Source organism: Pseudophryne corroboree, chromosome 2, assembly GCF_028390025.1.
Source record: "Pseudophryne corroboree isolate aPseCor3 chromosome 2, aPseCor3.hap2, whole genome shotgun sequence".
Lineage (NCBI taxonomy): Eukaryota > Metazoa > Chordata > Amphibia > Anura > Myobatrachidae > Pseudophryne > Pseudophryne corroboree.
Genome location: NC_086445.1, coordinates 18,891,176 through 18,905,172, shown reverse-complemented (window position 1 = coordinate 18,905,172; position 13,997 = coordinate 18,891,176). Strand labels below are relative to the sequence as shown.

General features: G+C 48.6%; 1 protein-coding gene across 3 annotated transcripts in view; it reads left to right on the top strand.

The window, feature by feature from the left end:
• Nucleotides 1-13,997, top strand: part of XNDC1N (XRCC1 N-terminal domain containing 1, N-terminal like) — a 64,011-nt gene that overhangs the window by 38,061 nt on the left and 11,953 nt on the right. For 2 of the 3 annotated variants that reach the window (XM_063950876.1, XM_063950875.1), the window contains one exon: nt 12,125-12,280. The exons of the other annotated variant lie outside the window; for it this stretch is intronic. In XM_063950876.1, the coding sequence (XP_063806946.1) occupies nt 12,125-12,280 (156 nt within the window). The remainder of the gene's footprint in view (nt 1-12,124; nt 12,281-13,997) is intronic. 3 annotated transcript variants of the gene reach the window in all.

The following is a 13,997-nucleotide window of genomic DNA, read 5'->3' as shown; positions in this document are numbered from 1 at the left end:
CTCAAGGACGTTAGAGAAAATAAGATTTTACTTACCGGTAAATCTTTTTCTCGTAGTCCGTAGAGGATGCTGGGCGCCCGTCCCAAGTGCGGACTTCTTCTGCAAGACTTGTATATAGTTTTCTTTTTCATCCACTAGGGGTCACTGGAGTACTCTTGGGATATGGACGGCTTTAGCAGAACAAAGGCACTGAATATTTAAATTTAGAACTCTCCACCCCTCCATATCCCCGAGTACCTCAGTGTTTTTTCTGTGCTCACAGCACTAACAAGGCTTGTGTGGAGTTCCCACACTTAGTTGAAGATTTTATTAATTTTTCATTTTTACTTTTACATTTTTACTTTTTCACTTAGCACATCCCTTCCCAGTTTCTGTAAAAACATGGGTCCGGGATAGTGCCGCTGCAAGGACAGCGCATGGCGTGTCGGTCCTCACAAAGAGCACCCTCACAGCCACAGGCAGCCCACTGCCTCCTGCAACAGCTGGACGGAGCTTACAGATAGAAGCCCCGTCGCAGCCATAAACTGAAGAGCTCGGAGCTTACAGATTGAAGCCCGTCGCAGGCCTCCCTACAACAAGGAATGCTGGGGAAACGGGGCGGTCAGCGCAGGCTGCCGCCCCGCTGTGTGGGGTCCGTGTTGTAATGCCGCCCGCTCACCGCCGCTCATACAGCCGGCCCGCCCCAGCCGCTCCGTCCGGCCGCCCCAGCCGCTCCGTCCGCCCGCCCCAGCCGCTCCGTCAGCGCTGTATTGCAAGTGCCAGCGCTCAGAGGGGGAGACCCACCGCAGCTCGGCTAGCGACACCGGAAGCCGCTACGCGCCGCTCCGGCCAGCCGACCTCCGCTGCTCTGCAATAAGTGTCCCTCGCCTCCCTGCAATGAGCTTACCGGCTCCCCGCTGAGACACAGCGCTACAGGGAGTACAGGGGGAAGGGGGGGGGGGGGGGACCTGGCTGATTACAGCGCGGCTGCAAGGGGGAAAATGTAAGGGAAAGAATAGCATGACAGGCTGCCATATCTATAGGTGGTATTAATAGAGAGCCTATATTAAACTGCAGTCAGCAGGCAGAGCCTATATTAACACTGGAGCATGTATTGTGACCTGCCTGTGATTATCATTGTATAATAGGCTATTGAGCCTATATTAACACTGGAGGCATGTATTGTAACCTGCCTGTGATTATCACTGTATACTAGACTGTGATTATCACTGTATAATAGACTATTGAGCCTATATTTACACTGCAGCAGGTATTGTAACCTGTCCTGTGATTATCAGTGTAAGCATGGCATGGGGGCCATTTTAACCATGCTTCCTGTTTCTTCCAGTTTGTAATTCCAGAATGTTCCTGCCCTACATCTCTACTCCACCGGAGGCGCAGGGGTGTTAGTGGGAATTTTGGTTCAGGTTTCACATAGGCTGGCCATGTGAACTGTATTTCGGCCATAAATATATATATATTTCTCTAACGTCCTAGTGGATGCTGGGGACTCCGAAAGGACCATGGGGAATAGCGGCTCCGCAGGAGACTGGGCACATCTAAAAGAAAGCTTTAGGACTATCTGGTGTGCACTGGCTCCTCCCCCTATGACCCTCCTCCAAGCCTCAGTTAGATCTCTGTGCCCGAACGAGAAGGGTGCACACTAGGGGCTCTCCTGAGCTTCTTAGTGAAAGTTTTAGTTTAGGTCTTTTATTTTCAGTGAGACCTGCTGGCAACAGGCTCACTGCATCGAGGGACTAAGGGGAGAAGAAGCGAACTCACCTGCGTGCAGAGTGGATTGGGCTTCTTAGGCTACTGGACATTAGCTCCAGAGGGACGATCACAGGCCCAGCTTGGATGGGTCCCAGAGCCGCGCCGCCGGCCCCCTTACAGAGCCAGAAGGCAGAAGAGGTCCGGAAAATCGGCGGCAGAAGACGTCCTGTCTTCAACAAGGTAGCGCACAGCACTGCAGCTGTGCGCCATTGCTCTCAGCACACTTCACACTCCGGTCACTGAGGGTGCAGGGCGCTGGGGGGGGGCGCCCTGAGACGCAATAATAAACACCTTGGATGGCAAAAAAATGCATCACATATAGCTCCTGGGCTATATGGATGCATTTAACCCCTGCCAAAATGCATAAAAAAACGGGAGATAAGGCCGCCGATAAGGGGGCGGAGCCTATCTCCTCAGCACACTGGTGCCATTTTCCCTCACAGCTCCGTTGGAGGGAAGCTCCCTGGCTCTCCCCTGCAGTCACTACACTACAGAAAGGGTTAAAAAAGAGAGGGGGGCACAAATTAGGCGCAGTATTAACTATACAGCAGCTATAAGGGGAAAAACACTTATATAAGGTTATCCCTGTATATATATAGCGCTCTGGTGTGTGCTGGCAAACTCTCCCTCTGTCTCCCCAAAGGGCTAGTGGGGTCCTGTCCTCTATCAGAGCATTCCCTGTGTGTGTGCTGTATGTCGGTACTTTTGTGTCGACATGTATGAGGAGAAAAATGATGTGGAGACGGAGCAGATTGCCTGTAATAGTGATGTCACCCCCTAGGAGGTCGACACCTGAGTGGATGAACTGTTGGAAGAAATTACGTGACAGTGTCAGCTCTGTATAAAAGACAGTGGTTGACATGAGACAGCCGGCTACTCAGCTTGTGCCTGTCCAGACGTCTCATAGGCCGTCAGGGGCTATAAAGCGCCCGTTACCTCAGATGGCAGATATAGACGCCGACACGGATACTGACTCCAGTGTCGACGGTGAAGAGACAAATGTGACTTCCAGTAGGGCCACACATTACATGATTGAGGCAATGAAAAATGTTTTACACATTTCTGATAATACGAGTACCACCAAAAAAAAAGGGGTATTATGTTCGGTGAGGAAAAACTACCTGTAGTTTTCCTAAATCTGAGAAATTAAATGAGGTGTGTGATGATGCGTGGGTTTCCCCCGATAACAATTTCTAAAATGTTATTGGCATTATATCCTTTCCCGCCAGAGGTTAGGGTGCGTTGGGAAACACCCCCTAGGGTGGATAAAGCGCTCACACGCTTGTAAGGGCTCTATCCTCTCCTGAGATGGCCGCCCTTAAGGATCCTGCTGATAGAAAGCAGGAGGGTATTCTAAAATGTATTTACACACATACTGGTGTTATACTGCGACCAGCAATCGCCTCAGCCTGGATGTGCAGTGCTGGGTTAGCGTGGTCGGATTCCCTGACTGAAAATATTGATACCCTAGATAGGGACAGTATATTTTTGCCTATAGAGCATTTGAAAGATGCATTTCTATATATGCGTGATGCACAGCGGAATATTTGCCGACTGGCATCAAGTCTAAGTGCGTTGTCCATTTCTACCAGTAGAGGGTTATGGACACGTCAGTGGTCAGGTGATGCGTATTCCAAACGGCATTTGGGAGTTATTTGGGGTCGGCCTTTCAGACCTGGTGGCCACGGCAACAGCTGGGAAATCCACGTTTGTACCCCAGGTCGCCTCTCAACATGAGAAGACGCCGTATTATCAGGCGCAGTCTTTTCGTGAATAAGCGGGCAAAAGGTTCCTCATTTCTGCCCCGTGACAGAAGAGGAAAAAGGCTGCAGAAATCAGCCAGTTCCCAGGAACAGAAACCCTCTCCCGCCTCTGCCAAGCCCTCAGTATACGCTGGGGCTTTACAAGCAGAATCAGGCACGGTGGGGGGGCCCGTCTCAATGAATTTCAGCGCGCAGTGGGCTCACTCGCAAGTAGACCCCTGGATCCTTCAGGTGATATCTCAGGGGTACAAATTAGAATTCGAGACGTCTCCCCCTCGCCGTTTCCTAAAGTCGGCTTTACCGATGTCTCCTTCTGACAGGGAGACAGTTTTGGAAGCCATTCACAAGCTGTATTCCCAGCAGGTGATAATCAATATACCCCTCCTGCAACAGGGAACGGGGTATTATTCCACACTGTTGTGGTACCGAAGCCGGACGGCTCGGTGAGACCGATTCTAAATCTAAAATCTTTGAACACTTACATACAGAGGTTCAAATTCAAGATTGAGTCACTCAGAGCAGTGATTGCGAACCTGGAAGAAGGGGACTGCATGATGTCTCGGGACATCAAGGATGCTTACCTTCATGTCAAAATTTACCCTTCTCACCAAGGGTACCTCAGGTTTATGGTACAGAACTGTCAATATCAGTTCAGACGCTGCCGTATGGATGGTCCACGGCACCCCGGGTCTTTACCAAGGTAATGGCCGAAATGATGATATTCCTTCAAAGGAAGGGAATTTTAGTTATCCCTTACTTGGACAATTCCCTGATAAGGGTAAGATCCAGGGAACAGTTGGAGGTCGGTGTAGCACTATCTCAGGTAGTGTTGCTACAGCACGGTTGGATTCTCAATATTCCAAAATCGCAGCTGGTTCCGACGACTTGTCTTCTGTTCCTAGGGATGATCCTGGACACAGTCCAGAAAAAGGTGTTTCTCCCGGAGGAGAAAGCCAGGGAGTTATCCGAGCTAGTCAGGAACCTCCTAAAACCGAGCCAAGTCTCAGTGCATCAATGCACAAGGGTTCTGGGTAAAATGGTGGCTTCCTACGAAGCAATCCCATTCGGCAGATTCCACGCAAGAACTTTCCAGTGGGACCTGCTGGACAAATGGTCCGGGTCGCATCTTCAGATGCATCAGCGGATAACCCTGTCACCAAGGACAAGGGTGTCCCTCCTGTGGTGGTTGCAGAGTGCTCATCTTCTAGAGGGCCGCAGATTCGGCATTCAGGACTGGGTCCTGGTAACCACGGATGCCAGCCTGCGAGGCTGGGGAGCAGTCACACAGGGAAGGAATATCCAGGACTTATGGTCAAGCCTGGAGACATCACTTCACATAAATATCCTGAAGCTAAGGGACATTTACAATGCTCTAAGCTTAGCAAGACCTCTGCTTCAAGGTCAGCCGGTGTTGATCCAGTCGGACAACATCACGGCAGTCACCCACGTAAACAGACAGGGTGGCACAAGAAGCAGGAGGGCAATGGCAGAAGCTGCAAGGATTCTTCGCTGGGCGGAAAATCATGGGATAGCACTGTCAGCAATATTCATTCCGGGAGTGGACAACTGGGAAGCAGACTTCCTCAGCACGACCTCCACCCGGGAGAGTGGGGACTTCACCCAGAAGTCTTCCACATGATTATAAACCGTTGGGAAAAACTCGACAGGTATTGCGCCAGGTCCAGGGACCCTCAGGCAATAGCTGTAGACGCTCTGGTAACACCGTGGGTGTACCAGTCAGGGTATGTGTTCCCTCCTCTGCCTCTCATACCCAAGGTACTGAGATTGATAAGATGGTGAGGAGTAAGCACTATATTCGTGGCTCCGGATTGGCCAAGAAGGACTTGGTAACCGGAACTTCAAGAGATGCTCACGGAGGATCCGTGGCCTCTACCTCTAAGAAGGGACCTGCTCCAGCAAGGACCCTGTCTGTTCCAAGACTTACCGCGGCTGCGTTTGACGGCATGGCGGTTGAACGCCGGATCCTGAAGGAAAAAGGGCATTCCGGATGAAGTCATCCCTATCCTGATCAAAGCCAGGAAGGATGTAACCGCAAAAACATTATCACCGCAATTGGCGAAAATATGTTGCGTGGTGCGAGGCCAGTAAGGCCCGACGGTGGAAATTCAACTGGGTCGATTCCTACATTTCCTGCAAACAGGAGTGTCTATGGGCCTGAAATTGGGGTCCATTAAGGTTCAAATTTCGGCCCAGTCAATTTTCTTCCAAAAAGAACTAGCTTCAGTCCCTGAAGTTCAGACGTTTGTAAAAGGGGTACTGCATATACAGCCTCCTTTTGTGCCTCCAGTGGCACTTTGGGATCTCGGTGTAGTTTTGGGTTCCAAAAGTCACATTGGTTTGAACCACTTAAATCTGTGGAGTTACAATATCTCACATGGAAAGTGGTCATGCTGTTGGCCCTGGCCTGGGCCAGGCCCGTGTCAGAATTGGCGGCTTTATCCTGAAAAAGCCCTTATCTGATGTTCCATTCGGACAGGGCGAAATTGAGGACTCGTCCTCAGTTTCTCCCTAAGGTGGTTTCAGCGTTTCACCTGAACCAACCTATTTGTGGTGCCTGCGGCTACTAGGGACTTGGAGGATTCCAAGTTGCTGGACGTAGTCAGGGCCCTGACAATATATGTTTCCAGGACGGCTGGAGTCAGAAAATCTGACTCGCTGTTCATCCTGTATGCACCCAACAAGCTGGGTGCTCCTGCTTCTAAGCAGACGATTGCTCGTTGGATTTGTAGTACAATTCAGCTTGCACATTCTGTGGCAGGCCTGCCACAGCCAAAATCTGTAAAAGCCCATTCCACACGGAAAGTGGGTTCATCTTGGGCGGCTGCCCGAGGGGTCTCGGCTTTACAACTTTGCCGAGCTGCTACTTGGTCAGGGGCAAACACGTTTGCTAAATTCTACAAATTTGATACCCTGGCTGAGGAGGACCTGGAGTTCTCTCATTCGGTGCTGCAGAGTCATCCGCACTCTCCCGCCCGTTTGGGAGCTTTGGTATAATCCCCATGGTCCTTTCGGAGTCCCCAGCATCCACTAGGACGTTAGAGAAAATAAGAATTTACTTACCGATAATTCTATTTCTCATAGTCCGTAGTGGATGCTGGGCGCCCATCCTAAGTGCGGATTGTCTGCATTACTTGTACATAGTTATTGTTACAAAAATCGGGTTTTTTGTTGTTGTGAGCCATCTTTTCAGAGGCTCCTTCTGTTATCATGCTGTTAACTGGGTTCAGATCACAAGTTGTACGGTGTGATTGGTGTGGCTGGTAAGAGTCTTACCCGGGATTCAAGATCCTTCCTTATTGTGTACGCTCGTCCGGGCACAGTATCCTAACTGAGGCTTGGAGGAGGGTCATAGGGGGAGGAGCCAGTGCACACCAGATAGTCCTAAAGCTTTCTTTTAGATGTGCCCAGTCTCCTGCGGAGCCGCTATTCCCCATGGTCCTTTCGGAGTCCCCAGCATCCACTACGGACTATGAGAAATAGAATTATCGGTAAGTAAATTCTTATTATTACACACCTTAAGTAAGAATTTTACTGAGTCGTGCAAGTGTCTGTCCTTTGGCTATTGTGTTGTCTGTCTGTATAAGGAGTAAGGCTCCAGCACAGACTAAAAATAAGTTTTACTACAATGTCTGTACATAAATCTACCACATGTTCAGTATGTTTTGTAGGTTTCCACTCCGGAAGCCGGTTCATTCCCAGATCCTATGTTAAGCATTGGCAATTCAAATTGACTCCGCTCGACAGGAGTGGTAAGATCGGAGTCTCGGAAGTTACTCCGCCAGCTCTAACGGAGGAGTCTCAGCCTTTCCAAAGGTCCAACTTCACTTTGGGTACCAGGGTGTTAATTTAACTGGTCTTATAATTTAAACATTTCTGCTATGTTGCAGTCTGACAATTCTATGTCAAACCTCACAGCGCTAACTACGAGTGAGAAGGGCACATTAGACCAGCAGTCAGATAGTGCGGGTTTTGACAACCATACATTGCTAATGACCAGTGAGTCAGTCTCTGAAATTTACAGAGACTAAGGAGCCTCTAACATCTAATCCGTCGTATTTACTAAACGACAGATCTTCAATGGGCTTCTTATTTAGGATATCTTACTAAGATTTAAGTCTATTTACCCGTTTCCACACAGTGACATCTAAATTGGAGAATCCGCCATTGGTGAATTCGTCTGTGTCAAACCTTATAAAGACCCAAGATACATTTGGGTCACTAGGGCGCTCTGTGTATGGAAACAATGACGATCACGTTATACTTATCGTTAATAAGAAGCTGCTGAGTATCTCTGTACAGCGTCTGCTGCCGCCTGTTACCTCGCTTCTCGTTTTTCATCGTCGCTAGTTTCAGCACGACAAGGCCAGAAGTTGTTTGGTCCTAAATTTGACAAATGCATATTTCAGGGAAAAGTCTAGCCATTGCCGCCTCCGGTATCAAGACGGAAATACTCTGGTCCGGCGTTTAAAGCCTTTAGACTTCAGTCTTTTCAAGGCTGTGGTACAAAAACAGTCACGCCTTGTAACGCCAGGGCGCTAAAGTCACAACAAGCCAGTGGCTTGACGGGCTCCCAGCCCATCTCGAATTTCCAATTGTGGGAGCGCGCCTTTACACGTTACATTTGCCGGGTTTCCAGACATCCACTCATGGATGTATCCGCTATTTAGGGTTAAAAGAAAGCTGTCTCCCGCCACTGCGGTTTTTCAAGGCAGGACTGCCTCTGTCGGACGACAAGAAGGCGTTTTGGCAGGTTGCCATTCAGTGTCTACTGGATTCAGCAGTTTTTAATTCCAGGCCCGGTACACCAACAAGGTCAGGGTTATTATTCCCGTATGTTTGTGGTACCGAAGCCGGAGGCCTCCGTCGCAGTCTCAATCAGTAAGTCACTTACTACAGATTGAAGATGGAATTTCTGCGGTCAGTATTTGCATATTTGGAACCACACGATTGCATGATTGCGCTTGATCTCCAGGATGCGTACTTACACATTCCGGTTTGGTCACCTCATCACAGGTTCTTGCGTTTTGCAATACGCCACAACCATTAACAGTTTCAGGCTCTACCATTTGGCCTCTTGTCAGCGCCTCGGGTATTCACCAAAGTGATGTTTGTGATGATAGCTCATCTCAGATCCCTGGCAGTGACAATCGTTCCATACTTAGACGATCTGCTCATAAGAGCTCCGTCTCAACAGATGCTCCTCCGACTTGCGCTGCTAACGTACACCACGGTTGCAGTGTCAACTTCAAAAACAATCGCATCTAATTCCGTCTCAACGACTTCAATTCCTAGGTATGATTCCAGATACGGTAAATCAAAGAATTTACCTACTACACCAGAAAGTACAGATTATACGCCATCTGGTACAATTAGTGCTCAAGCCACGCACACTATCGGTACATTTGTGTATTCGCCTATTAGGAACAATGATGGGCTTTCGAAGCGCTTCAGTTCGGAGGTTTTCACTCGCGTCCATTTCAACAGCAGTGGTCGCCCTCACATAGGCAGATTCCCCACAGGGGGGCGAGGGTGTCTCTACTCTGGGCGAGAGTCTCAGAGGTTGGGGAGTTGTAGTTTAAAATGGTCAGCGACAGGGTCTCTAGACGGATCACGACAGATTGCTGTCTATAAATGTCCTGGAACTCCGTGCAATTTACAATGCACTACATGCTTCGCTCTCAGACTGTCCAAGTGCAGTCAGACAACGCGACGGCAGTCGCATACACAACAACCAGGGAGGAACGAGAAGCCGCATGGCAATGCGGGAAGTAGCTCGAATCCTCAATTGCCCAGAATACCACAAGGTGATATTGTCGACTGGGTTCATTCCGGGAGTGGACAACTGCGAGGCGGATGATCTCAGCCGTCGGGATTTTCATCCAGGAGACTGGGCATTAAATCCAGAAGTGTTTCATATGTTGGTCCACAGGTGGGGTTACCCTCAGGTGGACATGATGGCATCTCGCCACAATTACAAACGCCCCAGTATGTGTCCAAAACGACAGATTCAAGGGCAGTGGCGGTGGATGCTCTCACAATCGCGTGGCCGTACAGCCTCGTGTATCTGTTTCCACCGTTTTCCGCTGCTCTCTCAGTTGCTAAAACGGATCAAAAGAGAGTCCGTCACAGTCATACTAGTGATGCCTCATTGGTCTCGGAGAGCTTGGTTCTCGAATCTCCGCGGACTACTCGCAGACGATCCTTGGCCGCTCATACTACGTCCAGACCTGTTACTACAGGGTCCGTTCTTTTACCCCTATTTAGCGCGGCTGCGTTTGACGGGGTGGTTGTTGAGACTGCCCTCTTAAGAAGAGAGGGCATTACAGTATCGGTTATACCAACCATGTTACGAGCTAGGAAGCCGGTTACGGCAGCTCATTATTACAGAATTTGGCGTGCCTATATAGGTTGGTGTGAAGCTCGGAAGTTTCCGACATCATCTTTCAAGTTATCCCGTCTTTTGTTATTTCTGCAGACGGGGTTAGATGGAGGACTGCGTTTATCTACAATAAAGGTGCAGGTATCTGCTTTGTCAATTTATTTTCAAAGACGATTGGCTCTATTGCCGTCGGTACACACTTTTCTGCAGGGTGTCCTCAGAGTACAGCCTCCATTTATTCCACCTACAGCGCCATGGGACTTGAATCTGGTTTTAGATTTCTTACAGTCTTCATATTTTGAACCCTTACAGCAAGTGGATATAAAGTTTCTCACTTGGAAAACGATTTTTCTTCTAGCCTTAGCTACGGCAAGGCGTTTTTCAAATTTGGGTGCCTTGTCATGCAAGCCACCGTATTTGGTGTTTCATGATGACAGAGCGGAACTTCGGACTAATCCCGATTTCTTACCAAAGCTAGTGTCATCTTTTCACATCAATCAACCAATAGTAGTTCCTGTGTTGACAGCACATTCTAGAACTCTGAATGTGGTACGCGCATTACGCGTTTATATGTCCCGAACGTCTACAGTTCGTAATTCGGATACGTTGTTTGTTCTCTATGATGCTGCCAAGTGGGGTTGGCCAGCTTCTCAGCAGACCTTATCCAGATGGATAAAACTGACTATACGTCAGGCTTACCTTAAGGCTAGGTTACAGTCGCCTACATCAGTAATGGCTCATCCCACAGGTTCTGTGGGAACGTCATGGGCAGCTGGTCGTGGGGCTTCTAAGACGCAGCTTGACCGTGCGGCTACATGGTCTTCAGTGCACACGTTTGTGCGCTTTTACAAGTTTGATACGTTTGCGGCATCAGCATCTAGCTTTGGCCGCCTAGTGTTACAGGTGTCAAACAGCTCTCCCGCCCACGGGGGAAGCTTTGGTACGTCCCAAGAGTACTCCAGTGACCCCTAGTGGATGAAAAAGAAAATAGGATTTTGGTACTTACCAGGTAAATCCTTTTCTTTGAATCCATAGGGGGCACTGGACGCCCACCCAGAGCAGTTTTACCTGGTTTGTATTAAGCTCAGGGGATCTTATGGTAACACATTTTCACCGACTGGTTCAAATTATAAGGTTCTATCGGTTATGGTGTCAACTGTTTAGTTGTCAGTAACGTTATGTGTCAACTTTGTTGTTGTCCGTTATGTTATAGGAATTCTCCATTGTCAACCTCTCTATAGTTCCTGTTCGGCTCAGTAAAAAACACTGAGGTACTCGGGGATATGGAGGGGTGGAGAGTTCTAAATTTAAATATTCAGTGCCTTTGTTCTGCTAAAGCCGTCCATATCCCAAGAGTACTCCAGTGCCCCCTATGGATTCAAAGAAAAGGATTTACCTGGTAAGTACCAAAATCCTATTATTGCTTACATAAGGGTTATGTTATAGTTTATCGGTTGAACCTTGGCTATGTTGTTGTTCATACTGTTAACTGGGTAGTTTATCACAAGTTATACGGTGTGATTGGTGTGGCTGGTATGGATCTCGCCCTTAGATTTACAAAAATCCTTCCTCGTACTGTCCATCTCCTTTGGGCACAGTTTCCCTAACTGAGGTCTGGAGGAGGGGCATAGAGGGAGGAGCCAGTGCACACCCAGAGTCCAAAGCTTTCTTAAAGTGCTCTATCTCCTGCGGAGGCCGTCTATTCCCCATGGTCCTTACGGAGTCCTAGCATCCTCTACGGACTACGAGAAATAAATTTACCGGTAAGTAAAATCTTATTTTTATTTTGCTTTGCTCAAAAATGAGGTTTCTGAGGCCCCTCTGGAAGCTCTGCATTTGCCCCTGAAGTGAGGGCATTCTGTATGGAATAGGTTTAGAAATTATGACACTTGTAGGGGTAAATTTACTAAGGTGGGAGTTTTTTTAAAGAACTGGTGATGTTGCCCATAGCAACAATAGTTTGTGGGACTTCCGAGAGCAAAGATTAGACAGGTCTTCAGATGTACTGACTACGCGGACTGAACCCAGCTAAGAGGTGCAATTTTGCAACCGTGTGCGAGGGTGGGGGTTGTTAAAGATATGTGGTCAGGCTTTAACATTGGGAGGATGGCGCATCCTAGCTCATCCCTAAATCACAGTATGATTAAAGTATTTCCCAGTATTGGTATGCTACATGCAGGCTGCGTGTATAATGACTCCTCTGTTGCAGGGAACAGTGGTTCTGCCTTCCTGCAGATTGATGTCGGGCGTTCCAGCTGGCCTCTGGATAAACCCTTTGTCACCCTGCTTCCCACGGCCACCCTAATGTCTCCCACAGACTCCAGACTAGGGAAGAACTGCAGAGCAGTGAGGATGTTCAAAGAAGGTAAAGCCGGGTCTCTGGCCACATCAGTCACCTGGGAATAACATCTAATCCGTCAGCCCATGATAGTGGGTATATTTACTGGTCTTGTTCTTTCCAGATGGTTAGATAGTTACTGGTCTTGTCCTCTCGTGATGGTGGGATTTTCACTGGTCTTGTTCTCTCCTGATGGTGGGATAGTCACTGGTCTTGTTCTCTCCTGATGGTGGGATAGTCACTGGTCTTGTTCTCTCCTGATTGTGGGATAGTCACTGGTCTAGTTCTCTCTTGATGGTGGGATAGTCACTGGTCTTGTTCTCTCCTGATGGTGGGATAGTTACTGGTCTTGTTCTCTCCTGATGGTGGAATAGTTACTGGTCTTGTTCTCTCCTGATGGTGGGATAGTCACTGGTCTTGTCCTCTGTTGATGGTGGGATAGTTACTGGTCTTGTTCTCTCTTGATGGTGGGATAGTTACTGGTCTTGTTCTCTCCTGATGGTGGGATAGTTACTGGTCTTGTCCTCTCCTGATGGTGGGATAGTTACTGGTCTTGTTCTCGCCCGATGGTGGGATAGTTACTGGTCTTGTCCTCTCCTGATGGTGGGATAGTTACTGGTCTTGTCCTCTCCTGATGGTGGGATCGTTACTGGTCTTGTCCTCTGTTGATGGTGGGATAGTTACTGGTCTTGTCCTCTCCTGATGCTGGGATAGTTACTGGTCTTGTTCTCTCCTGATGGTGGGATAGTTACTGGTCTTGTCCTCTCCTGATGGTGGGATAGTTACTGGTGTTGTTCTCTCCTGATGGTGGTATAGTTACTGGTCTTGTTCTCTCCTGATGGTGGGATAGTTACTGGTCTTGTTATCTCCTGATGGTGGGATAGTTACTGGTCTTGTTCTCTCCCGATGGTGGGATAGTTACTGGTCTTGTCCTCTCCTGATGGTGGGATAGTTACTGGTCTTGTCCTCTCCTGATGGTGGGATCGTTACTGGTCTTGTCCTCTGTTGATGGTGGGATAGTTACTGGTCTTGTCCTCTCCTGATGCTGGGATAGTTACTGGTCTTGTTCTCTCCTGATGGTGGGATAGTTACTGGTCTTGTTCTCTCCTGATGGTGGGATAGTTACTGGTCTTGTCCTCTCCTGATGGTGGGATAGTTACTGGTGTTGTTCTCTCCTGATGGTGGTATAGTTACTGGTCTTGTTCTCTCCTGATGGTGGGATAGTTACTGGTCTTGTTCTCTCCTGATGGTGGGATAGTTACTGGTCTTGTCCTCTCCTGATGGTGGTATAGTTACTGGTGTTGTTCTCTCCTGATGGTGGTATAGTTACTGGTCTTGTTCTCTCCTGATGGTGGGATAGTTACTGGTCTCATCCTCTCCTGATGGTGGGATAGTTACTGGTCTTGTTCTCTCCTGATGGTGGGATAGTTACTGGTCTTGTTCTCTCCTGATGGTGGGATAGTTACTGGTCTTGTTCTCTCCCAGTGGTGGGATAGTTACTGGTCTTGTCCTCTCCTGATGGTGGGATAGTTACTGGTCTTGTCCTCTCCTGATGGTGGGATAGTTACTGGTCTTGTTCTCTCCTGATGGTGGGATAGTTACTGGTCTTGTCCTCTCCTGATGGTGGGATAGTTACTGGTGTTGTTCTCTCCTGATGGTGGTATAGTTACTGGTCTTGTTCTCTCCTGATGGTGGGATAGTTACTGGTCTCATCCTCTCCTGTTGGTTGGATAGTTATGTGTCT